Here is a 19366-nt window from a genome sequence, read left to right as displayed (position 1 = left end):
ATTTTATGTTATTCTAAAAAATATAAAAATAAAAACGTGGTAAGAAAAAAAGAAAAAAGAAAAAATGAAAACCTTATTTGGAAAAGTAAGTAACGACTCTGATGCTTGACAAATGGTTGGAAGTCGTGGGTCTCCTTTGAGACCATTCTCTTCAGCAAACATTTTTTCTCTTTTTTTTCATGTTTCTTCTTTTTTGATTTTTCTGTCTCAAGTGTGAAATGTGTGTCTCTATGTATGTATGTGAAGCAGCTTTGATGAAAAATACACCATACGACGTCGATGACCATACAGACGAGAAGAACATCACAAATTTTAGTGGTGGGGTGAGCAGGGATGCGGAATAATCTCGATCCAGGATCTGACACTTGCATGCGTTCGTGGGTAGTCTCGATCCAGACCCTGATAGTTGCTGTTAGTGCCGGGGTTCATTGCAGTAGTGAAGAATGGATCATTGCAATGGTGAATAAGAAGAAGAAGAAGAAAATCAGAAGAGGAAAAGGTCCCATCTGCAAAACAAATAATAAGAGGAAGACAAATCCAGACCCTGGTAGTTGCTGTTAATACCGGTGGGTTCATTGCGGTGGAGAAGAAGGGTTCATTGCAATGGTGAATAAGAAGAAGGAGAAGAAAACCAGAAGAAGAAGAAGAGACCCTTCTGCAAAAAAAATAATAAGAGAAAGATGAAAAGATTTATTTGTAAAAAACGTTAAATATTAGAGAATATTTAATAAAATTAAATATATAAATTTGTATTTAATCTACACCATTAGATATAATATTAAAATAATCTAACAGTTTAAATTAAAAATTAGACTACAGGACTAACGTTAATCCTAAAGATAGTTGGGACCAACAAATCAATCCTCTTACTTACATGTCTAATCAATTAAGATTTGATTTACAACAGTACAACAGAAGAGATAAAAACTTTAGGAAGCATTTCAAGTGCACTAGAAATATCGGTGCAACTAATTATTTTAATCGTTGATTTAAATTATAAAAAATATATATAATATATATTAATTAAAATCAACGGTTAAAATAATTGGTGCACCAGTACTCTCCAATACACTTAAAATGTTTCCAAGACTTTATACCATTTACCCCAAAATATAGTTAGAATTTTATAATTTCTTTTCTTTTCATATATACATAAAATAAAAAGAACTGACGGTATTACTCAATATTTGCTTATTATTGTTTACCATGTACATTGGTCATAAATATTAAAAATTTGTATGGTGTAAGGGGAAGAGAATGAGTGCGCCAAAGAGATTTTAAAAGGGAAGGAATTGAGTAGAATTGTGGAGATGTTTGGGGAAGGGTCGTGTGATAATGAACTCACAACTGCTACAGTAATATGGTTGCAGACAGCTCCAACTTGCAAGCAACGTGTTAATCATAATTAGCTTATACATTGATATGACCATTATATATTATTGGTGCATATACAATTATGTGTCAAATAATTTGTTATTGTTATTATATTAAAATGTTAATATAATAACGTCCTAGATTAAATTTAGAGATTTATTATTATGATAGTGATCATAATATTGAGAAATAAATCTTTTATAATTTAATCTAAATTGTTCTTGGTCATAGGATTATTAAAAAGGACATTAATAATCCGGAAAGATCAATATATATATAATGGTCTTCAATATATATAGGGATATGACTATTAAACTGGCTCACTCTGAGAATTCCTAATGGTTATAATTACCGTATATTTGTCAATAGGATATTCTCAAGATGAACATAGTAATAGAGTTTCCTTTGACCTGCGACTGTCATAGTAATTAACAATGTATTTATTATACTTTGATTCCGGACATCTAATACCCTAGGGTGCTAGTTGAATGAATATTGGGTATAATTTAAATACTTGTAGAATTAATGATTAGTCAATAAGGAATCCGTCAACTCTCGATAAAGAGTTTAAGTTCTATGATTATAATAACTGAGATGAATAAAACCTTAGCTAAGGGATTGAATGAATGAAGAAAAAAAATTTCTTAAGTCATTCACAATTCATTATAATAATAATAATATGTTAGAGTTTGACAATTAAACCATACTCTAAGGGTTAACCAAGAGCTGGAAAGATGGAAAGAATTATATTTTGTTCTTCTAAGGTTCTTAGTAAAAATATATTACTTTATAGTCATTGAGGAGTGTTGCTAGACGCCAACCTTGATTAGTAAATTTAGTATGACTAATTTACTACTCGCTTAGTATTGAACCTATGGGGTCACACACTAACGAGTGTTCTAATCTTTACTGTAGAATTATTTAATTATTATTTTGATTTGATCAAATAAATAATTCAAATGGAATATTATTGTATTCTTTGCTAGCACCAAGAATATAATAATATGATAATTGAGAATATTAAATAAGATTTGAGAATAATTAGTTATTCTATTTCTAAATTTGAATTATAATTTTGGATGAAATCCAAATCGATTATGTTTTAAATTGTTATGATATGATTCATAAAATTTGAAGGATTCAGATTTAGAATTTTAAGATATGATTTAAATTTAAAATCAATAACAAATCTCCTACTATATATATGTACGTCAAGAGTACAGAAAAGTAAAGAGAATAACAAGGGTTTTATTCCTTTATCTCTATGTACATAAATGTATGAGTCTAATTCTTGGAGAATAATTTTATGGTGTGCAAAGAGTTGCAAGATGTTTCTCAATTTAGATCAAATGTTCATTGGTCAAGGAGTTAACAGCAAAGATTAATCTCGTGGATACACATAGCGCCTTCGTACCATCAAAGGAGAAAGTGATTTTTACTAGCGCATACATGTATTTAGATCTGATCTATATATTGTATATTAACTGAATAAAGTTTAAGTACAAAATAAATCTTTAAAGATTACTTTTTTTTTTTACGCTGCGTGTTATAAATACATGGTAATCTCACATCACCCTTGGTCTTTGTACCTAACTTCCATATTGAGTACTCTCTCAGGCCAATCCTTTTATGTTGAATATTCACTTTTTCTTTAGTTAATATACTAATAGTATATGTATATTATGGTCTCTAAAAATTCACAAATTAAAAAAAATTATGCTAGAATATACTATCTTAATATAGTGCCTTGAAAGCTAACATACATTTATATGGCATTTGTCTATTTGAGTTGCCTTAACCTCAAAATGTGATAATAAGCTACAAAAAATGTTTGTGAGTGTATATATAACCTCTCCTTTTCAGACCTTTCCACACGAAAATAAGAGAACATAACAAAATCAAATAAAAGCACATCTCCCCTGCATCAGCTATATACGATGAGTCCTCTAGCAATTACCACAAAGAAGTTTTATCATTTTTTTAATATATTAATTTGATATGTGAAGCTTAGACGCAGGGCAAGACTATAAAGTCAAAGACCAAAAATTGGGGTTGTCCCCTACCCTATTCTAATCTTCTGCATGTAATAAAATATTATGATGTTAAATTAAATAGCCGCATGGCAGATGCACAACAAGGACATGTATGTATGCATCACTACCTCAATGTTGTTTGATAAAAGAGATTTGACTTTGATATGATCTATCCTTCGCACGGAATTAAGATACTACTGCCAATCTGCCATATTATAATGGCTCTTGGCCTTGTTGATAACCTTGCCAACCCCCTGGTTTGAAAACGCCCTGAATATAAACCTCTTAGTTGATCAATGCATGGAATAATCTTAGCTTATAATACACAGCCTGCTTTACGGTTCATGCATGTTTGGTACTTGCCAAAGATACTAAACCAAAATTGTGATCTAATTTACCAACTCATGCACGCATCCTTATTATACTTGTCCAGCAGTGGAGTGAGCCATAGAGCATCATATATAAAATATAGCAGTGTAACAGAAGATTTGTGAAAGAAATTGTTTAATCTTTTTCTATTAGTTAGATAAATATCCATCTGTAATAATTAATAACTACTTATATTTTGCTTCAATTAATGAGCGGTGCTGTCATTGTACTGTTTTATCCCTGGAACATCATATTCCCTGTAGTCCTAATTAAGCCTTGACGAATATTTTCTTAACCCTTGAATTGAATCATATTATTAGGCATGCATGTCCCCTCTGTATTATATCTTTCTTTCTACCAAATGCATTAATGAGATTATGATTCATTATAAACAGGGGCATAGGAAAAACAAAAGTCAGCGAGCGGGCTAGGAATGGTTATTTGTGAGAGGAAAATAAAATCAAAATTGTGGCCACCGAAACTCAATAGATCATTGTTGTCCATTCAAAATAACACCAACAATGTCAAATAGATAAAGATCTCCAAATGCTTTAACATTTTCACACCTGGCGCAGCTACTTGTCCCACACACACCGTATACTACACACGACAATGATCTTGATCAAGCTTCTTCAAGCACATCAAATTTTAAGCCATACACATCGTTTCATATCCATTACATCAAAGACTTGTGTTAGTAGTAATGAACTAATGATACGATGGCCATCTCTACTTTGTAATCCTAATCAAACAATGTATGATGACTCCCACTCACTTTGAAAGCAAACCTTAATTTACATATACTTTATATTTAAACAAAAAGAGAAAAAGAGTTACACAAGTATTATTTTTCATAATCCCTTACCCTATTCCATCATAATGTACATCCAATAAATTAGCGACACATATACGTGGTGATGACGAAATGGTTGAGTAAGATTTGAATCAGGGGAGTGGATCAGTAAAGGGAGATGGGAAAAAGATAAATCATTTTCGTCTCTAAGAGTTGTTTGGGATGATATAACACATGTAGGTTATAAAAAATATATATATGATATAAAAAATACGAGAACACCCCATAAATATATATATTAGTTCCAAGGTGGCTTTCAGAACCCATTGGTGGCCCCCAATTGGTCTCTGCCTCCTTATAATTTTTGTTATATATATAGGTGGGTGTGGGGCAATTGGGTTATTGGAGCAATCAAAGTAAACAAAGTAGTGTGTTGGTATAGCAGTATGGGGAGACAACCATGCTGTGACAAAGTTGGGGTGAAGAAAGGTCCATGGACAAGTGAAGAAGATAAGAAGCTTATGAACTTCATCATGAGCAACGGACAGTGCTGTTGGAGAACTGTGCCTAAGCTTGCAGGCCTTAAGCGTTGTGGAAAGAGCTGCCGTCTTCGTTGGACCAATTATCTTCGCCCTGACTTGAAGAGAGGCCTCCTCACTCATTCTGAGGAGCAACTTGTCATCGATCTCCATGCTCGTCTTGGCAACAGGTACATACAATCTTATTCCAACACTTTTTCCCTTGTTTTTGCTATACACAAGATTAACTTTATATATATGAATACTTATCTTTGGATGCAAAGCAACAAATAAGGAAGGCCCAAAACACATAGGTAGTGTTTGTCTACTAAAATTAAAATTTTGGTATTGGGACACAAAATTTAGTCCTTTCGGACTGAAATTTCTAAAACTGAAAACTAAAACTTTAATAATATTTTTTCAATAATATTTTTATTTAATTTTTTAAATTTTAAATTTATTTTTCGATTATATATTTATCTTAAATCAAACATAATACTTAGACATAATTCAATATATTTTACACAAAACACAATACATAAACATAATCTAATCTCAGTTTCTAAGTCTCTGTCTCCCGATCTCCATTCCAAACGCAGCCTAAAGCTTACTTAACTACTTATGGTAAAGTTTCTTTGTCTCAGGTGGTCTAAGATAGCTTCAAGGTTACCAGGGAGGACAGATAATGAGATTAAGAATCATTGGAACACACACATCAAGAAAAAGCTCCTTAAGATGGGTATTGACCCTGTTACTCATGAACCTCTTGCTAAGCAACAGCTAGTTTCATCATCATCATCTTCATCCGAATCAGCAGAGCAATTGCCAGAACCTCAACAACAGCTCAAGGAAACTGTTGTTAACAAGAACGATAATAATGGGGTACCGGTTCCCATCAATTCACAGCAGGAGAACTCGTCGAGTTCGTCACCACCAACTGAAAACTCTTGTTCTGCATCGGGGGATGGGGATGAATCTCTAATATTGAACAGCTTGTGGCTTGATGATACTCCACTCATTGATGCATTATGGGATACTACTCCTACATCTTGGTTATTGGACTGTCAAGACTTTGGCATTCATGACTTTGGTTTTAACTGTTTCAATGAGACTGAGTCAAATGCTCTCCAAACTCTGGAAACAGAGGAAAAAAAATGGCATTAGCATTTTAGGATATACATGGAGTACGGTGATGAGTGACCTGTGTATGTTTAAGAAGGTGAACATATATATATAACAGATATAACCTTTTAATTAAAATACAATCTATATATACGTACATAAATACGTAAATATATACCATGGTTTTAAACTAAAGTGAACTTGAAATTTACTATTGTATGTTCCGGAATATTCTAGGAAGGTGGACGTGAACCTTTACTCTTAATGAGGTTCCTCGCCAACCAAAATGCAAAAGTGATAGCAAACCAAATCCCCCCAATGCCGCATTGCTTGTAATTTTAAAAGTGCTGTAATCATTTGTGTATGTGTTAGGTTTAGGGACAAAATCTGGGAACTGTGAACTGCAAACTGTGTGTTGCTTTTTGTGGTTATAAAACCTATTGTACATGGATGTTGACCTTGAAGCAGATATAATGGTAAATCTTGTTTTTATTGCGGTTATAAATTTTGCTGTTTTTCTTTCCATTTCTTTGTTTATTTCACATCCTCATGGCTAGACAGAGAGAACTCTGAGATGAACATGCATGATTTAGCAGTTACCATCGGCATTGAAACCTAAATAAAGTAGTGGTTAATGTCATACTTTCATTTTAATTTTGTGTTAATGGTTGAAACGTGAATTTTTTTTAAGGATTTATCTATCAAGGTACATGTTAAGATTATAAGTTAAAATTTTTTTGTTGAAAATATAAAAAAATTTAAACTTTTAATGTGTTTATTTTATATTAAATTTTTTATTAGTGATAAACTTATCGTATGTCTTTAGGATAAATTAATTAAATTTTTTTAAGAGAACCACTCAGGTTAAAAAAAATATCATCTAAAGTAACAATGTTAGTAAAGTAATAAAATGATATTTTAATCACTTTTAAATTTATAAGATTTATTATTTGTGAGCCTACTATTTTAATTCAAGAGTAGGGGTAGAAAAAGGTTAGGCGGCCTGCTAGGTGCCTGTAGCCTGGCCTGTCTTTGGCCTGGCCTGACCTGTTATAAAATAGGCACAGGCTCAAGCTTTTATAAAAGTTTTATTATGTTAATAGATCAGGCTCAAACTCACTAATTAGCCTTATTGACCTGTTAGACCTGCTTGGGCCAGTTAATACATAATTACATATATAAATAATTTTTTTATTATTAATAAAATTATGAGATATTTTAAATTGATTATATTTAACTATAAATAGTTTTGTATATTTTAAATGTTTTAAAATTTAAAATTTTTTATAAATATTAAATATGACATATTAAATATAAATATGGTTATTAAAAAATACTTTTTTAAATAATATTTTTATTTTTGTAAGAAAAAAAATTATCAGACCTTTTAACAGGTTTCATGTTAGGCCAGACTGAATAACAAGCCAGACTTAGTACTTTAAAAAAAGTCTATAGCAGGCTGCAAGTCAGGCTCTGGCCAATTTACTACATGACAGGCCAGGCCTGTTAAAAGCAAAGTTTGGCCTAGCCTGACCTGTTTCCACCCCTATCCAAGAGTGATTAATGGTGTATTTTTTTCTAAAGTGACAATATAATTTTAGAGTAGTCGAATCCCAGATAAAAATGCCTATTTCATTTTTTGCTAATGATAGTTGTGTTGTATTTTAATTGCTTTCTATGTAATTTATTCAGTATTCCTTCTCACATATTATTAAACTCCTTAAAAGATTTTTTTTCAAAAAAAATTGGATTGGGCTAAAACAAAACTGAAATAGCTTAATTATTAGGTTTTTTTTTTCTAATATTGTTTATACAAAAACAAAGTATGTCACAACAAAAACTAAAAATGGAAGTATATCATTAAATAATTTATCATCCCAACTATATATGAATTAAATTGATAATAGGACTAATACCAAAAAAATTTATAACAAGACTAGAGGGATTCACAAAACGTTTTTTAAGTTCACAAAAAAAACCACTTATATTTGTGTGACATATAAAATAATTACCATCTCTTATTATTATTATAGGAGCAAAAAAAGTTCAATTGATTTAAAGTATAATTTTCTTATATTGTATTTAGTATTTTTTTTGGACTTCCTCTTAGTTAAAAGTATAATTATTATAATTTTTTTAATTACTATTGTTAGGGATTTTTGCAGATTAGATATGACCAAAATTTCAATTCGATTCGTACTAAACTCATTATATCAGATTCGATATCCGCACTTTTTATGTTCGGTCGGATATTAAATATATCTGTAAAATAAAAAATATTTAAAAAATATTTCTATAAAAAAAGTCAATAAAAACTTTTTGAAAAAAAATATAAGTAGACAGCAAAAATCTGTCACTTTTTAAACAACTCTTATTAATATATATTAATTTTATATTTTAAGAAAAATAAAGAATTGATTAATAGGTCATTAAGCAAATTTTGAAAAATGAGGATTCCATTACACCTCTATTTCACTGTTGCGTTACTTTTTCTTTGGTGAAACCACAAAAAGCCCCCATCCTGAATATTAACCATTGTCTCGCCAAATCTCAACCTTCCGAATTCTTATGCTGAACGCTATCATCGATCCCACTACATCGCCGACCGTATATATCACCGAAAGCCGCCTTCAACGTCCGTCATAACGTATCCAGAAGAAGCATCCGACGTCCTTAGTAACACTATTGACGTCGTCCGAAGCCGCGAACAAAATCCCGCATTCCCGACCGCTTCGTCGATGAAACGTACATTTGGAGAAGAAGAAACAAATGCATCATCCATTTACGAGGATTTTTTTGTCTTTTTATGAATGTGTTTTTTAATGGATGTATCTTTTTATGTATATGTCTTCAAAAAGTATCTTTTTATGTATATATCTTCTAATGGAGATGTCTTTTGTGGATGTGTCTTTTAAATAGAGGTGTCTTTTGCAAATGTATCATCTACAGGAGGTGCCTTTTTGTGATTTATCTTATACAGGATGTGTCTTCTTATGCATGTGTCTTGTACAGCAATGACGACACTTAGATACACTTTCGAAGACTAGTGGTTACTCGCCGACGAAAGCTCGAGTGGCGCTAACCACCGTTGACATCGGCGATGAAAATTAAATGCATCCAAGGATGGAGGATGTAATAACTCAAAAAAAAAACAGAGAAAGATATGCAAATAAATAAAACAAAATTGTGGGCCACTCTTCTTTTTCTTTTTCTCTAACCCTAATCACACACAAACACTCTCTCTCAACCTTCAGTCCCTCACTAGCCGTCACCCTCCCTAAACCCCCCTTCCTCACTCACACATGGACACAAACTCACAACACACACAAATCACATGAACAAAGAAGAGAAGAATGGAGGGAGAGCTGCACCGTGAGGGAGAAGAGAGGACCGCCGCTGCGTGTCCTGCCGCTGCCCTCTCCACCGAGCCACCGAATCCGCCACACCTCGTTGCCAGTTGCTGCCGTCATCTACAACGATGAAGGAGAGAGAAAGAGGCGAACGCGAGGAGAGAGAAGGAAGCCTTTGTGTTGTTGTTATCGTGCTGGAGGGCTAGCTGTCGGGGGAGTTGCTGCGACGAGCTCACCGCTGCCGAAGGCCCGTCGCCGTCCGTGGAAAGTCGTCGCCGTCTGGGTCACTGCCGGAGGAAGTGAGCTTGCACAAGGGTTTGCTGGAGTGGCTCACCGCTGCCGCAAGTGTCACCGCACCTCTGGCTGTCGGGAAGTCACGTTGAGGTCGCCGTTCTTCTGTTGTCGCCGCTGTCGGGGTTTTTGGTCAATGGATATGGCACTGTTGTTGCCAGAACCACCACTAGTACTGCCGCTACTTGTTTCTCTTAAGTCGAGTCGTTGTGGTTGTTGAGAAAGTGGTTTGGAGCTGAGGTTGCAGCTGCCGCAGTTTTGGGTTGAGAGGAAAGGTTTCGTTGACGCGTTTGGATTATAGTTTCAACAATCAAGAACTATCGCCAGCTCCATCTTGTCGCTACTCTGGTCCAAATTCTATGCTCATTCGTTCCATTCCACTTCAATCCTCCTTACCTTGAATTTGACACTCTGGGTTTGGTATTTTCGTTCCCTTGGGACCACATTGTGAGTAGGTTTTATATTTATAATTATTTGACTGTGCATCTATAATTATTTTGACATATATCTATTATGATCTTTGAATTATACTCACTATATTTTCCTTGAACGGTTTTAAATTGATTAGAATAATTGATTTATTAAAATTAAATAATTCATTTTTATGAAGTTTATACCTTCCAAACTATACATGAGACCATATATATTTTTGATGAAGTTTTGAATTATTTTAAAATGTTTGATTTTACTTGAATATCTATTTTTGAAGCATTGAAGTATTTGTTGGTATCCACTAAGTTTAAAGATTATAAAATATGTTTGAAATATCTTATGACTGAAAAAGTATGATTGGAAGAAATTCTGATGAGAAAGTATAATATGATTTTATTTAATTCGATACCTTATATATTTGAAAGATCAAAGATTTGTTATATTTGAAATTATATGTTTTGAATTGGTTTGGAAGGCTCGTATTAGAAAACTGTAGTTAACGGCAGTTATAATGTTAACTTAGATGTGATGAGTTTGGAAAACTCTAATTTAATTTTGATGATGAACAAAAATTATTAAAATAATTAATTACAAAATTATTAATTTGATTTTCATTTAACATATGTTAATTAATAATTTTGTGATGCAGTTTTTAATATGGGCCGAAAATGAAATAAAATGTTGCAAGACCAAGTGTGAATTTATTTCTCAATTCAGCATTGATTCAAAAATATTCAAAGATGTATGGCTGAATTGTTGTGATGTTAATTGGGCCAGATTGAATCTTGTTGTTACAAGCCCAAAATTAAAATTGCATGAAGGCAAGCATGATGGGTCCAAAATCATAAGAAAATGGGCACAATGCATTTCTTTAACTAAAACCCATTCCTTTAAACATGTTACAAGCTTCCAACGGATTCCATCTCTCACTTTAGGATGGATTTCAAATTTAATTTGCTAAGCATTGGAAACATAAGTGAGAGAGAGAAATTGATTTGATGGCTTTAATGATTCTACACGCCTCTCAGTAAAGGGAAGTAGGAAACTTGAGTGCACTTTTATTCCTTCTCTTTGCTACATTAATTATTTGATCAAATCCATTGAATATTTTCTTTCTTCTCTCTCTAATCTTTCTTTCTTCTCCCTTCGGTCATGTCACAGCAACCATGGAAGCTACATTAAACTACCAAAAGGAAGGGAAAGCAAGTCTAAAAACCATCATGTTGATGGCAAGAAAATATAAAAAATGTGGTGGCTAAGATCATCAACCATGAATGGTAAGATATGGTGATGAGATCTTGGCTTCTTTATACCAAAAATGGGTGATGAAGATTCGGCCAGCAAGGAAGATCTTTGGAGGATGGCTTGACTCTGATTCTGCTCAACCACCACAAGAAGTAGCTAGAGTGGCGAAGTGATGGAAGAGGCAGAGATTGGAGCAGATGAAGTTATCATCATCATGAAGCATCAAGGGCCAGAAATCCATCTTGGAGAGCAAGCCACCAGAAATCCATCTTGGAGAGCAAGCCAAGGATGGAGCGCTCGGATTGATGAAGAGTGGTGACCAAGGAAGAACTAGAGGTACTTGTATGTTGGGTTCTGCATGAGTTTCCTCTTCTCTCTCTGTGGCCGAACCGGTTTTGAAGGAAAAGAAGCTAAGCTCATTTTTGTGTTTCAACTGTGAAGGCTTCACTTCTCTATAAAAGGGGTGAACAGTCATGGTTTGATTTAAGGAAAAGAAAGTGAGAGTGCAAGGCACAGAAGTCTCATAGCTACCTAAGCTTACAGATTTTCTTCTCCTTCAATATTTTCTGTTTAATATTTTTCTATTTAATTTTGTCATGTCTTGAGTCTCATGGAAAAAGGCAAACAGTGAGGTTTGTATGAAAAAGCCATAGAGCGGAAAAAGGCAGAGAGTGCAAAATTAAAAGAAAAAGCCATAGATGTCTTAGAGTTCCTTTGTTCATCTATGTTGTGTTTCATGATTCTGTGGGAATCCCCTTGTAAGTTGGGTTAGCACTTTACAATTTGTAATCTGGAAGATTATAGTGAAATTCCATCATGTTTGTGATGGAGACTGGATGTAGGTTGCACTGCACTTAGCAGCCGAACCAGGATATATCTGGGTGTAATCTTTTCTCTCTCCTACTCCATTTCTGTTTCTACTGCACAGGAGCTAAAAATAAAAAATGTCTCATGCCAAGTGACGAGACAAAATGAAAAAGTCTCGTGGCTAGGGACGAGATAAAAACAGAAAAGTCTCCTCTAAGTTCAGCAAGTGTTAGCAAGCAAAAAGGGGGCTATGATTCAACCCCCCCTTCTCTTAGCCACTGAAACCATCAATTGGTATCAGAGCTTGGTCTCAAAGAGATCAAGCTTTGCAGCTTGGAGAAAAGATCCTCATGGCAGAAAGCAGTGGCTCAAATATGGTGTCCTACAATCTCACAGAAGGACAGTCAAGCAACAGACCGCCTCTTTTCAATGGAAAAAACTATACCTATTGGAAGGAGAGAATGAAGATCTTTGTGCAAGCAGTAGACTACAGGCTTTGGAAGATCATCCTAGAAGGACCACAGTTTTCTACTAACACAAGTGCTGAAGGAGTAGTCACTCTTAAACCAGAAGCAAGCTGGACCGAGGAAGGTAGGAAGAAAGTGGAGCTAAATGCCAAGGCCATAAATCTACTCAACTGTGCTATCAGCTTCGAGGAGTACCGACGGGTATCACGATGCACAACAGCAAAGGAAATCTGGGATAAATTACAAATCACTCATGAAGGAACCACCATTGTTAAGAAGACTCGAATAGACATGTTAAATAGGGAATATGAAATGTTTACAATGAAGGAAGGAGAATCTATCGATGAACTGTTCGAACGATTCAATACCATCACTGTTGGCTTGGATGCTATGGGAGTAACACATTCTAATTCTGTGCTTGTGAGAAGAGTGCTGAGATGTCTCACTAAAGAGTGGGAAACAAAAGCTTTAATTATTTCTGAGAGCAGTAGTCTTGATTCCATGACACTTGATGATTTGAGAGGAAATCTTCTTGTTTTTGAAAACACTTATTTGAAAAAAGAGTCAAAAAAGAAAGGAATTGCATTTTCTTCTGTTACTAACCCTCTGGATGATGAATCCAGTGATAACTCATCTGAAAATGAATTTGTGTTGGTTGCCAAAAAATTCAGGAAAATGATGAAGTTCAAAGGCAAAGGCAACAACTCAAGGAAAATGAAGAAAGACCTTAGCAAAGTGACTTGTTTCAACTGCAAGAAAATATGGCATTACAAAAGGGAGGAGAAGAAAAAAGGAGGAAAGAAAAAAGGTCTGATGGCATCATGGGAAGACTTAGAAAATGACTCGGACAGTGATGAAGAATCTGAGACTAATTCACAGCCTTGTCTCATGGCAAATCATGTAGATCAGGTATTTTTTCAAAACCCTGACACTGAAGACCTTCATCTCATGATAGACCACCTCTCTGAAAAAAATAAGATATTTTCTGACTGATAATCAAGATCTTGAACAACAAATTTTCATTCTTAAAGCTGAAAATGATTTTCTCAAAGAAAAGCTAAGGGAGGCCGAAACTGCTTGTGATCTTGTGGAAGAAAATAAGCAGTTCAAAGCCCAACTTAGAAGCTGTGAAAGTGATCACTCGGTAGTTGCGTATGTAAACTGTTTTAAGAAAAATGAAGAGTTGCTGGAAAAGGTTAAAAATGTTGAAAATGACTTAGCCAAATTTACTCTCAGTTCTAAAAATCTAAATCAAATCTTGGCTAGTCAAAAATCACTTTTTGATAAAGCTGGATTGGGATTTTATAAATCTGATGAGAAACCATCTTTTAAAGATAAATCTTCTTCATCCAATGACACAAGGTTTCAAGATCCCACCTATTTTAACAAAACAGCAACTCCAAGGTTTTGCAGGTTGTGTAACCGAAGTGGTCATTTTCCCATTCAGTGGTTCTTTGGTGAAAGATTGATTGGTGATAAAATTTACAAAGTTGTTTTTTATTACAATGATTTGGGACATAAGAGATGGTTTAACGTGAAAGGATTCAAGAAAATTTGGATACCTAAGGTCACTTGAGCTTATTTTGTAGGTATGCCTAGCATCCAAGAAGAAAGAAAATATGTGGTACATGGATAGCGGATGCTCTAGGCATATGACCGGAAAGACAACCTTCTTCATAAAGCTTGATGAATATGATGGAGGACTTGTCACTTTCGGTGATGATGCAAAAGGAAAAATAGTGGCTGTTGGGAAAGTGAGTAAAAATTTCTCATCTTGTATAAATGATGTCCTCCTTGTATATGGCTTGAAACATAATTTACTTAGTGTTAGTCAATTATGTGATTTGGGTTTTGAAGTTATTTTTAAGAAGTTTGTTTGCTTAGTTGTTTGTGAGAAAACTGGGAATGTTCTATTTGAAGCTAAAAGATGCAACAATGTGTATGGATTAACTCTTGAGGATTTAAAGAAACAAAATGTAACATGCTTTACCTTTCTTGAATCTGAAAAATGGCTTTGGCATAGAAAGTTGGATCATGCTAGCATGTACCAAATTTCTAAGCTAGTCAAAAAGAATTTGGTTAGAGGAATTCCAAACATCAAGTTTCACATAAAAATGAAGCCTTTTCGGCCTTTGAACCTCTTTGCAAGAAAATTCAAAATGAAAAAGATTTAAAAGTAGCTCATTTGAGAAGTGATCACGGAAGAGAATTTGAAAATCAAGACTTTGAAAAATTCTATGATGACTTAGGGATTTCTCATAATTTTTCATGTCCTAGAATCCCCCCCCCAACAAAATGGGGTGGTTGAAAGAAGGAATCGAAGCCTTCAAGAAATGACAAGGGCTATGTTATCTGAAAATGAAGTTCCTAAATTTCTATGGGCTGAAGCTGTAAATACAGCATGCTATATTTTGAATAGAACAATAATTAGAAAAGGGTTGAAAAGAACTCCTTATGAGCTATGGAAAGGAACCCCTCCAAATCTTAAGTACTTTCATGTTTTTGGATGCAAATGTTTTGTGCTTAACAACAAAGAAAATCTTGGAAAGTTTGATCCAAAATCTTATGAAGGAATGTTTGTTGGATATTCCACCACTAGCAAAGCCTATAGAATTTACCTTAAAGAACATAGAACCATAGAGGAATCCATACATGTTACTTTTTGTGATTCTAACTTAATTCTCAGTACTGTGATAGATAATGATTCAGATGGAGAAGAAGCTGGAAGAAGCAAAGAAAATTCCAAATCTGTACAAAATGAAGAATCTGTCAGTCCAGTTTTGTCTCGTCAGATTGGAGGAGACATTTCCATTTTGTCTCCTGAGCAGGCACGAGCAACTGAAACAGTGAGACCACCAGACGTTCATCAAAGCTCTACACCTGTTCGAAAGCCTAGAGAATGGAAGTCTATGAGGGATTATCCTCATGACTTCATCATTGGTGATCCCTCTCAAGGTGTAACAACAAGACCCTCCACCAAAAGGCAAACCGAACTTAGCAACTTTGCTCTCTTGTCACAAATGGAGCCCTACAATGTCAAACAAGCTCTTGAAGATCCATCATGGGTCAAGGCTATGCAAGAGGAGCTTGCTCAATTTGACAAGAATGAGGTTTGGATATTAGTACCTCGTCCGGATGGTAAGAAGGTAATGGGTACTAAGTGGGTATTCAAAAATAAACTTGGTGAGGATGGACAAGTTATTCGTAACAAGGCTAGATTAGTGGCCCAAGGTTATGGTCAAGAAGAGGGAATAGATTTTGATGAGTCTTTTGCTCCGGTAGCTAGAATGGAAGCAATTAGGTTGCTTCTTGCCTATGCTGCCCATAAAGGTTTCAAAATGTTTCAAATGGATGTCAAATGTGCTTTCCTTAATGGCTTTATTGATAGAGAAGTGTATGTGGCTCAACCCCCCGGTTATTTATTAAAGCATCTAATGATGACATTCTCTTAGTTCAAGTTTATGTGGATGACATTGTGTTTGGATCGCCAATGAGTCCTTGTGTGAAGAGTTTGGAAAACTCATGACTAGTGAGTTTGAAATGAGTTTAATGGGAGAGCTAACTTTCTTTCTTGGTCTCCAAATTAAACAAACTCCTAGTGGCACCTTTATTCACCAAGAAAAGTATGCACTAGAACTAATCAAGAAATTTGGCCTAGAAAATTCCAAACCAATGGGAACACCAATGCATCCTAACACTAAACTTGAAAAGGATGATGATGGCTTAGATGTGGATGAGACACGGTATAGGGGAATGATTGGTTCACTAATGTATCTTACATCCTCTAGACCGGATATTGTTCAAAGTGTGGGTGTATGTTTAAGGTTTCAATCTCACCCAAAAGAATCCCATCTTTCGGCCGTTAAAAGAATCATTAGATACATTAAGGGCACATGTGATCTTGGCTTGTGGTATCCTAAATCATTTTTGTGCAGTAGGGTTTTGTGATGCAGATTATGCGGGAGATAGAGTGGATAGAAGGAGCACCTCCGGCATGTGTTGCTTCCTTGGAAGCTCACTCAACATGTGGTCAAGCAAGAAACAAGCCACAGTAGCTCTATCCACAGCTGAAGCTGAATATATATCCGCATCTGCTTGCTGTTCACAATTAATTTGGTTAAAAACTCAATTGGAAGATTACAAATTAAAGATCAATAGTATACCCTTATTTTGTGATAACATGAGTGCAATAAATATTTCAAAAAATCCTGTTCTGCACTCAAGAACAAAGCACATTGAAATCAAATATCATTTTATTAGAGAATATGTGCAAAAGGGTACTATTGATATTCAATTTGTAAAATTTGAAGAACAACTTGCTGATATTTTTACAAAACTCCTCTGTGAAGATAGATTCTATTTGTTAAGGAAAATCTTGGGAATGTTTGATTTAAGCCATGTTGAAAATTTGTGAATGTCTGATTCTGTCCAGTTTTATCTCGTAGGAATGGACGAGATAAAATTAAGGCATGCTGGAGGAGCTATGATTAAGGGGGAGGCTGCGCAGACTTTGCTTCTCATGGGCCCCACAAAATCTTATTTGACCCCACCTTGACTTTTTATTGATCCCTCATTTTATGATGATCAAAATCTTTTTGTTTGTCATTTCAAATCTTATTGGAATTGGTTATTGTCAAATCAAATCCCTCTCTCTATCTAATCCCTTGATTCTAGGAAACCACCTTTTTTCAAAACCCTTTGGTTAATAACCGCGCCATTATGGTCATTAACTTCCCCATCATCTCTCTCCAATCCACATTTACTGCACCACTAACCTCCTTCCCTCCTCACTCTCTTTCGGCACTCTCACCCCTTCATATTCATCTTCTCCATTCATCCTACCATGAAAAAGAAAACGGCACTTAAGAGAAGTGGCCGAACCCCCATTCCAAAAAGTCCACCTTTTTCATCACCTCAAACTCATACACATATCCATCTTCATTCTACCTCCTCTTCTACTCATTCACCTCCTTCTAAAAAGACCGAAACCATGCGCCGCAAGGTTATTGCTCATAAAACTTCAGGGAGAGGCAAGACTGGAAAGAACAAGCAATCCAGTGTTCAAGAAGATGAAGAGGAATCGCATACCTCGCCACCTTCATCACTACCAAAAAGATCTACTCCACATACAAAAAGCTCTCAGAAAAGGCAGAAAAGCTTTGTATTGCATGATACAAGAGAACCTGCAAATTTGGAGTCACTAGAGTTCAAGAACAAATTTCACAAAAATCACTCCCACTTTGATCCCTCTCGGTTCTATTCATGTGCTTTCTATGAATTTCACAAGGATGTTTTGTTGAAACGTCCTCTCTGCCTCTCTTACTTGGTAAATTTTGAAAAATTGGCCACCAAAGGAATCAAATTTTCTTCCATGTTTGATGCTCTGAAGTTGATTCCACTGATTCACATTCAGAAATTTGCTTACTCGGGGCTGGTCCGAGAGTTCTATGCAAACATGCGCTTGATTGATGGCTCAATCCACTCTTACGTCAAGCGTGTTTACATGACCCTCAATTCTCAAACCATAGGCGCTGCCCTTGGGTATGAAGATGAAGGGTCGAAAGTTTACATGATTGATAAGTGGGATGATCAAGTTGGCATTGCACAGCAAACAGTCTTGCAACACATCTGTGCAAATCTCTCTGGTTTGGATGGACTAATCCCAACTCATCGAGCACTCGGCCCTGAGAACTCTCTGTTGCATCGTATCATCACTCACATCCTCACTCCACAAGGCGGTTCTCACCATAGAGTAACAGTTTCTGATTCAATTATCTTATTTGCTCTCATTACTTCTTCCCAAATTTCATTTGCTTACATTATGATACGTCATATGTGGGAAGCAGTGAAAAGTACTAAAAAGGCTAATCTTCCATATGGCATGTTCCTCACATGTATATTTGAGTATTTTAAGGTTGATCTGTCTAATGAATCTGTTGAGAACAAGGTTTCAATGATTAAAGGAGGAAGAGTTTCGGGCAAGAAAGGAAAGCGGTCTGCTCACTCTGAACCATCTCTCAGCGATCTGGAGAGCCATCCTGAAACCTCAAATGTCACTGCATCAATCCGGGAGGTTCTCAATGAGTTACGCAACATGTCCAAGTTGATGTTCAAATCCCACAAGACTGCCCGGAAATTGGAATATGAACAGGAAAGGGCTTGGAAGAAATGTCATGAAAGGGTTGCCTTCATGATTAAGAGCTTTGATGATGAAATGGGAACAGGGGATTGTGAAGATGATTCCGGTTCAGAGTTCAATCTTTCTGATGACTAATGACTGTTTCTTTACTTTTATTTGATATTGGCTCCATTAGGCTCAATCTGTTTTTTGTATGAGCATGACTTGATACTCACTGCTCTATGATACTTTGATACACTCTTGTTACTTTATTATGGATATTTTGTTGTGTTTTTCATATTTTGTGCAGGTACCCCTTGATGACAAAAGGGGGAGGAAAATTAGTTTCCAAAATTGAAACTGAAACTAATGAAACAGGGGATGAAATTTTCAATTGGAAATTTATGATCACCATTGTTTAAAGAATGCATGTTGATAGTGCATTTG

At 35.0% G+C, this 19366-nt stretch overlaps 1 protein-coding gene across 1 annotated transcript; it reads left to right on the top strand.

The window, feature by feature from the left end:
• The first annotated feature begins 4976 nt into the window (after window positions 1-4976).
• LOC107488206 (MYB-like transcription factor ODO1) lies at window positions 4977-6666 on the top strand. Its single transcript, XM_016108915.3, has 2 exons — window positions 4977-5278; window positions 5732-6666. The coding sequence occupies exons 1-2, from the start codon at window positions 5016-5018 to the stop codon at window positions 6249-6251; spliced, it is 783 nt and encodes a 260-aa protein (XP_015964401.1). The 5' UTR covers window positions 4977-5015; the 3' UTR covers window positions 6252-6666.
• Window positions 6667-19366: the final 12700 nt, after the last annotated feature.

Source organism: Arachis duranensis, chromosome 5 (genome assembly GCF_000817695.3).
Source record: "Arachis duranensis cultivar V14167 chromosome 5, aradu.V14167.gnm2.J7QH, whole genome shotgun sequence".
Taxonomy (NCBI): domain Eukaryota; kingdom Viridiplantae; phylum Streptophyta; class Magnoliopsida; order Fabales; family Fabaceae; genus Arachis; species Arachis duranensis.
This window is presented reverse-complemented; position numbering and strand designations above follow the sequence as displayed.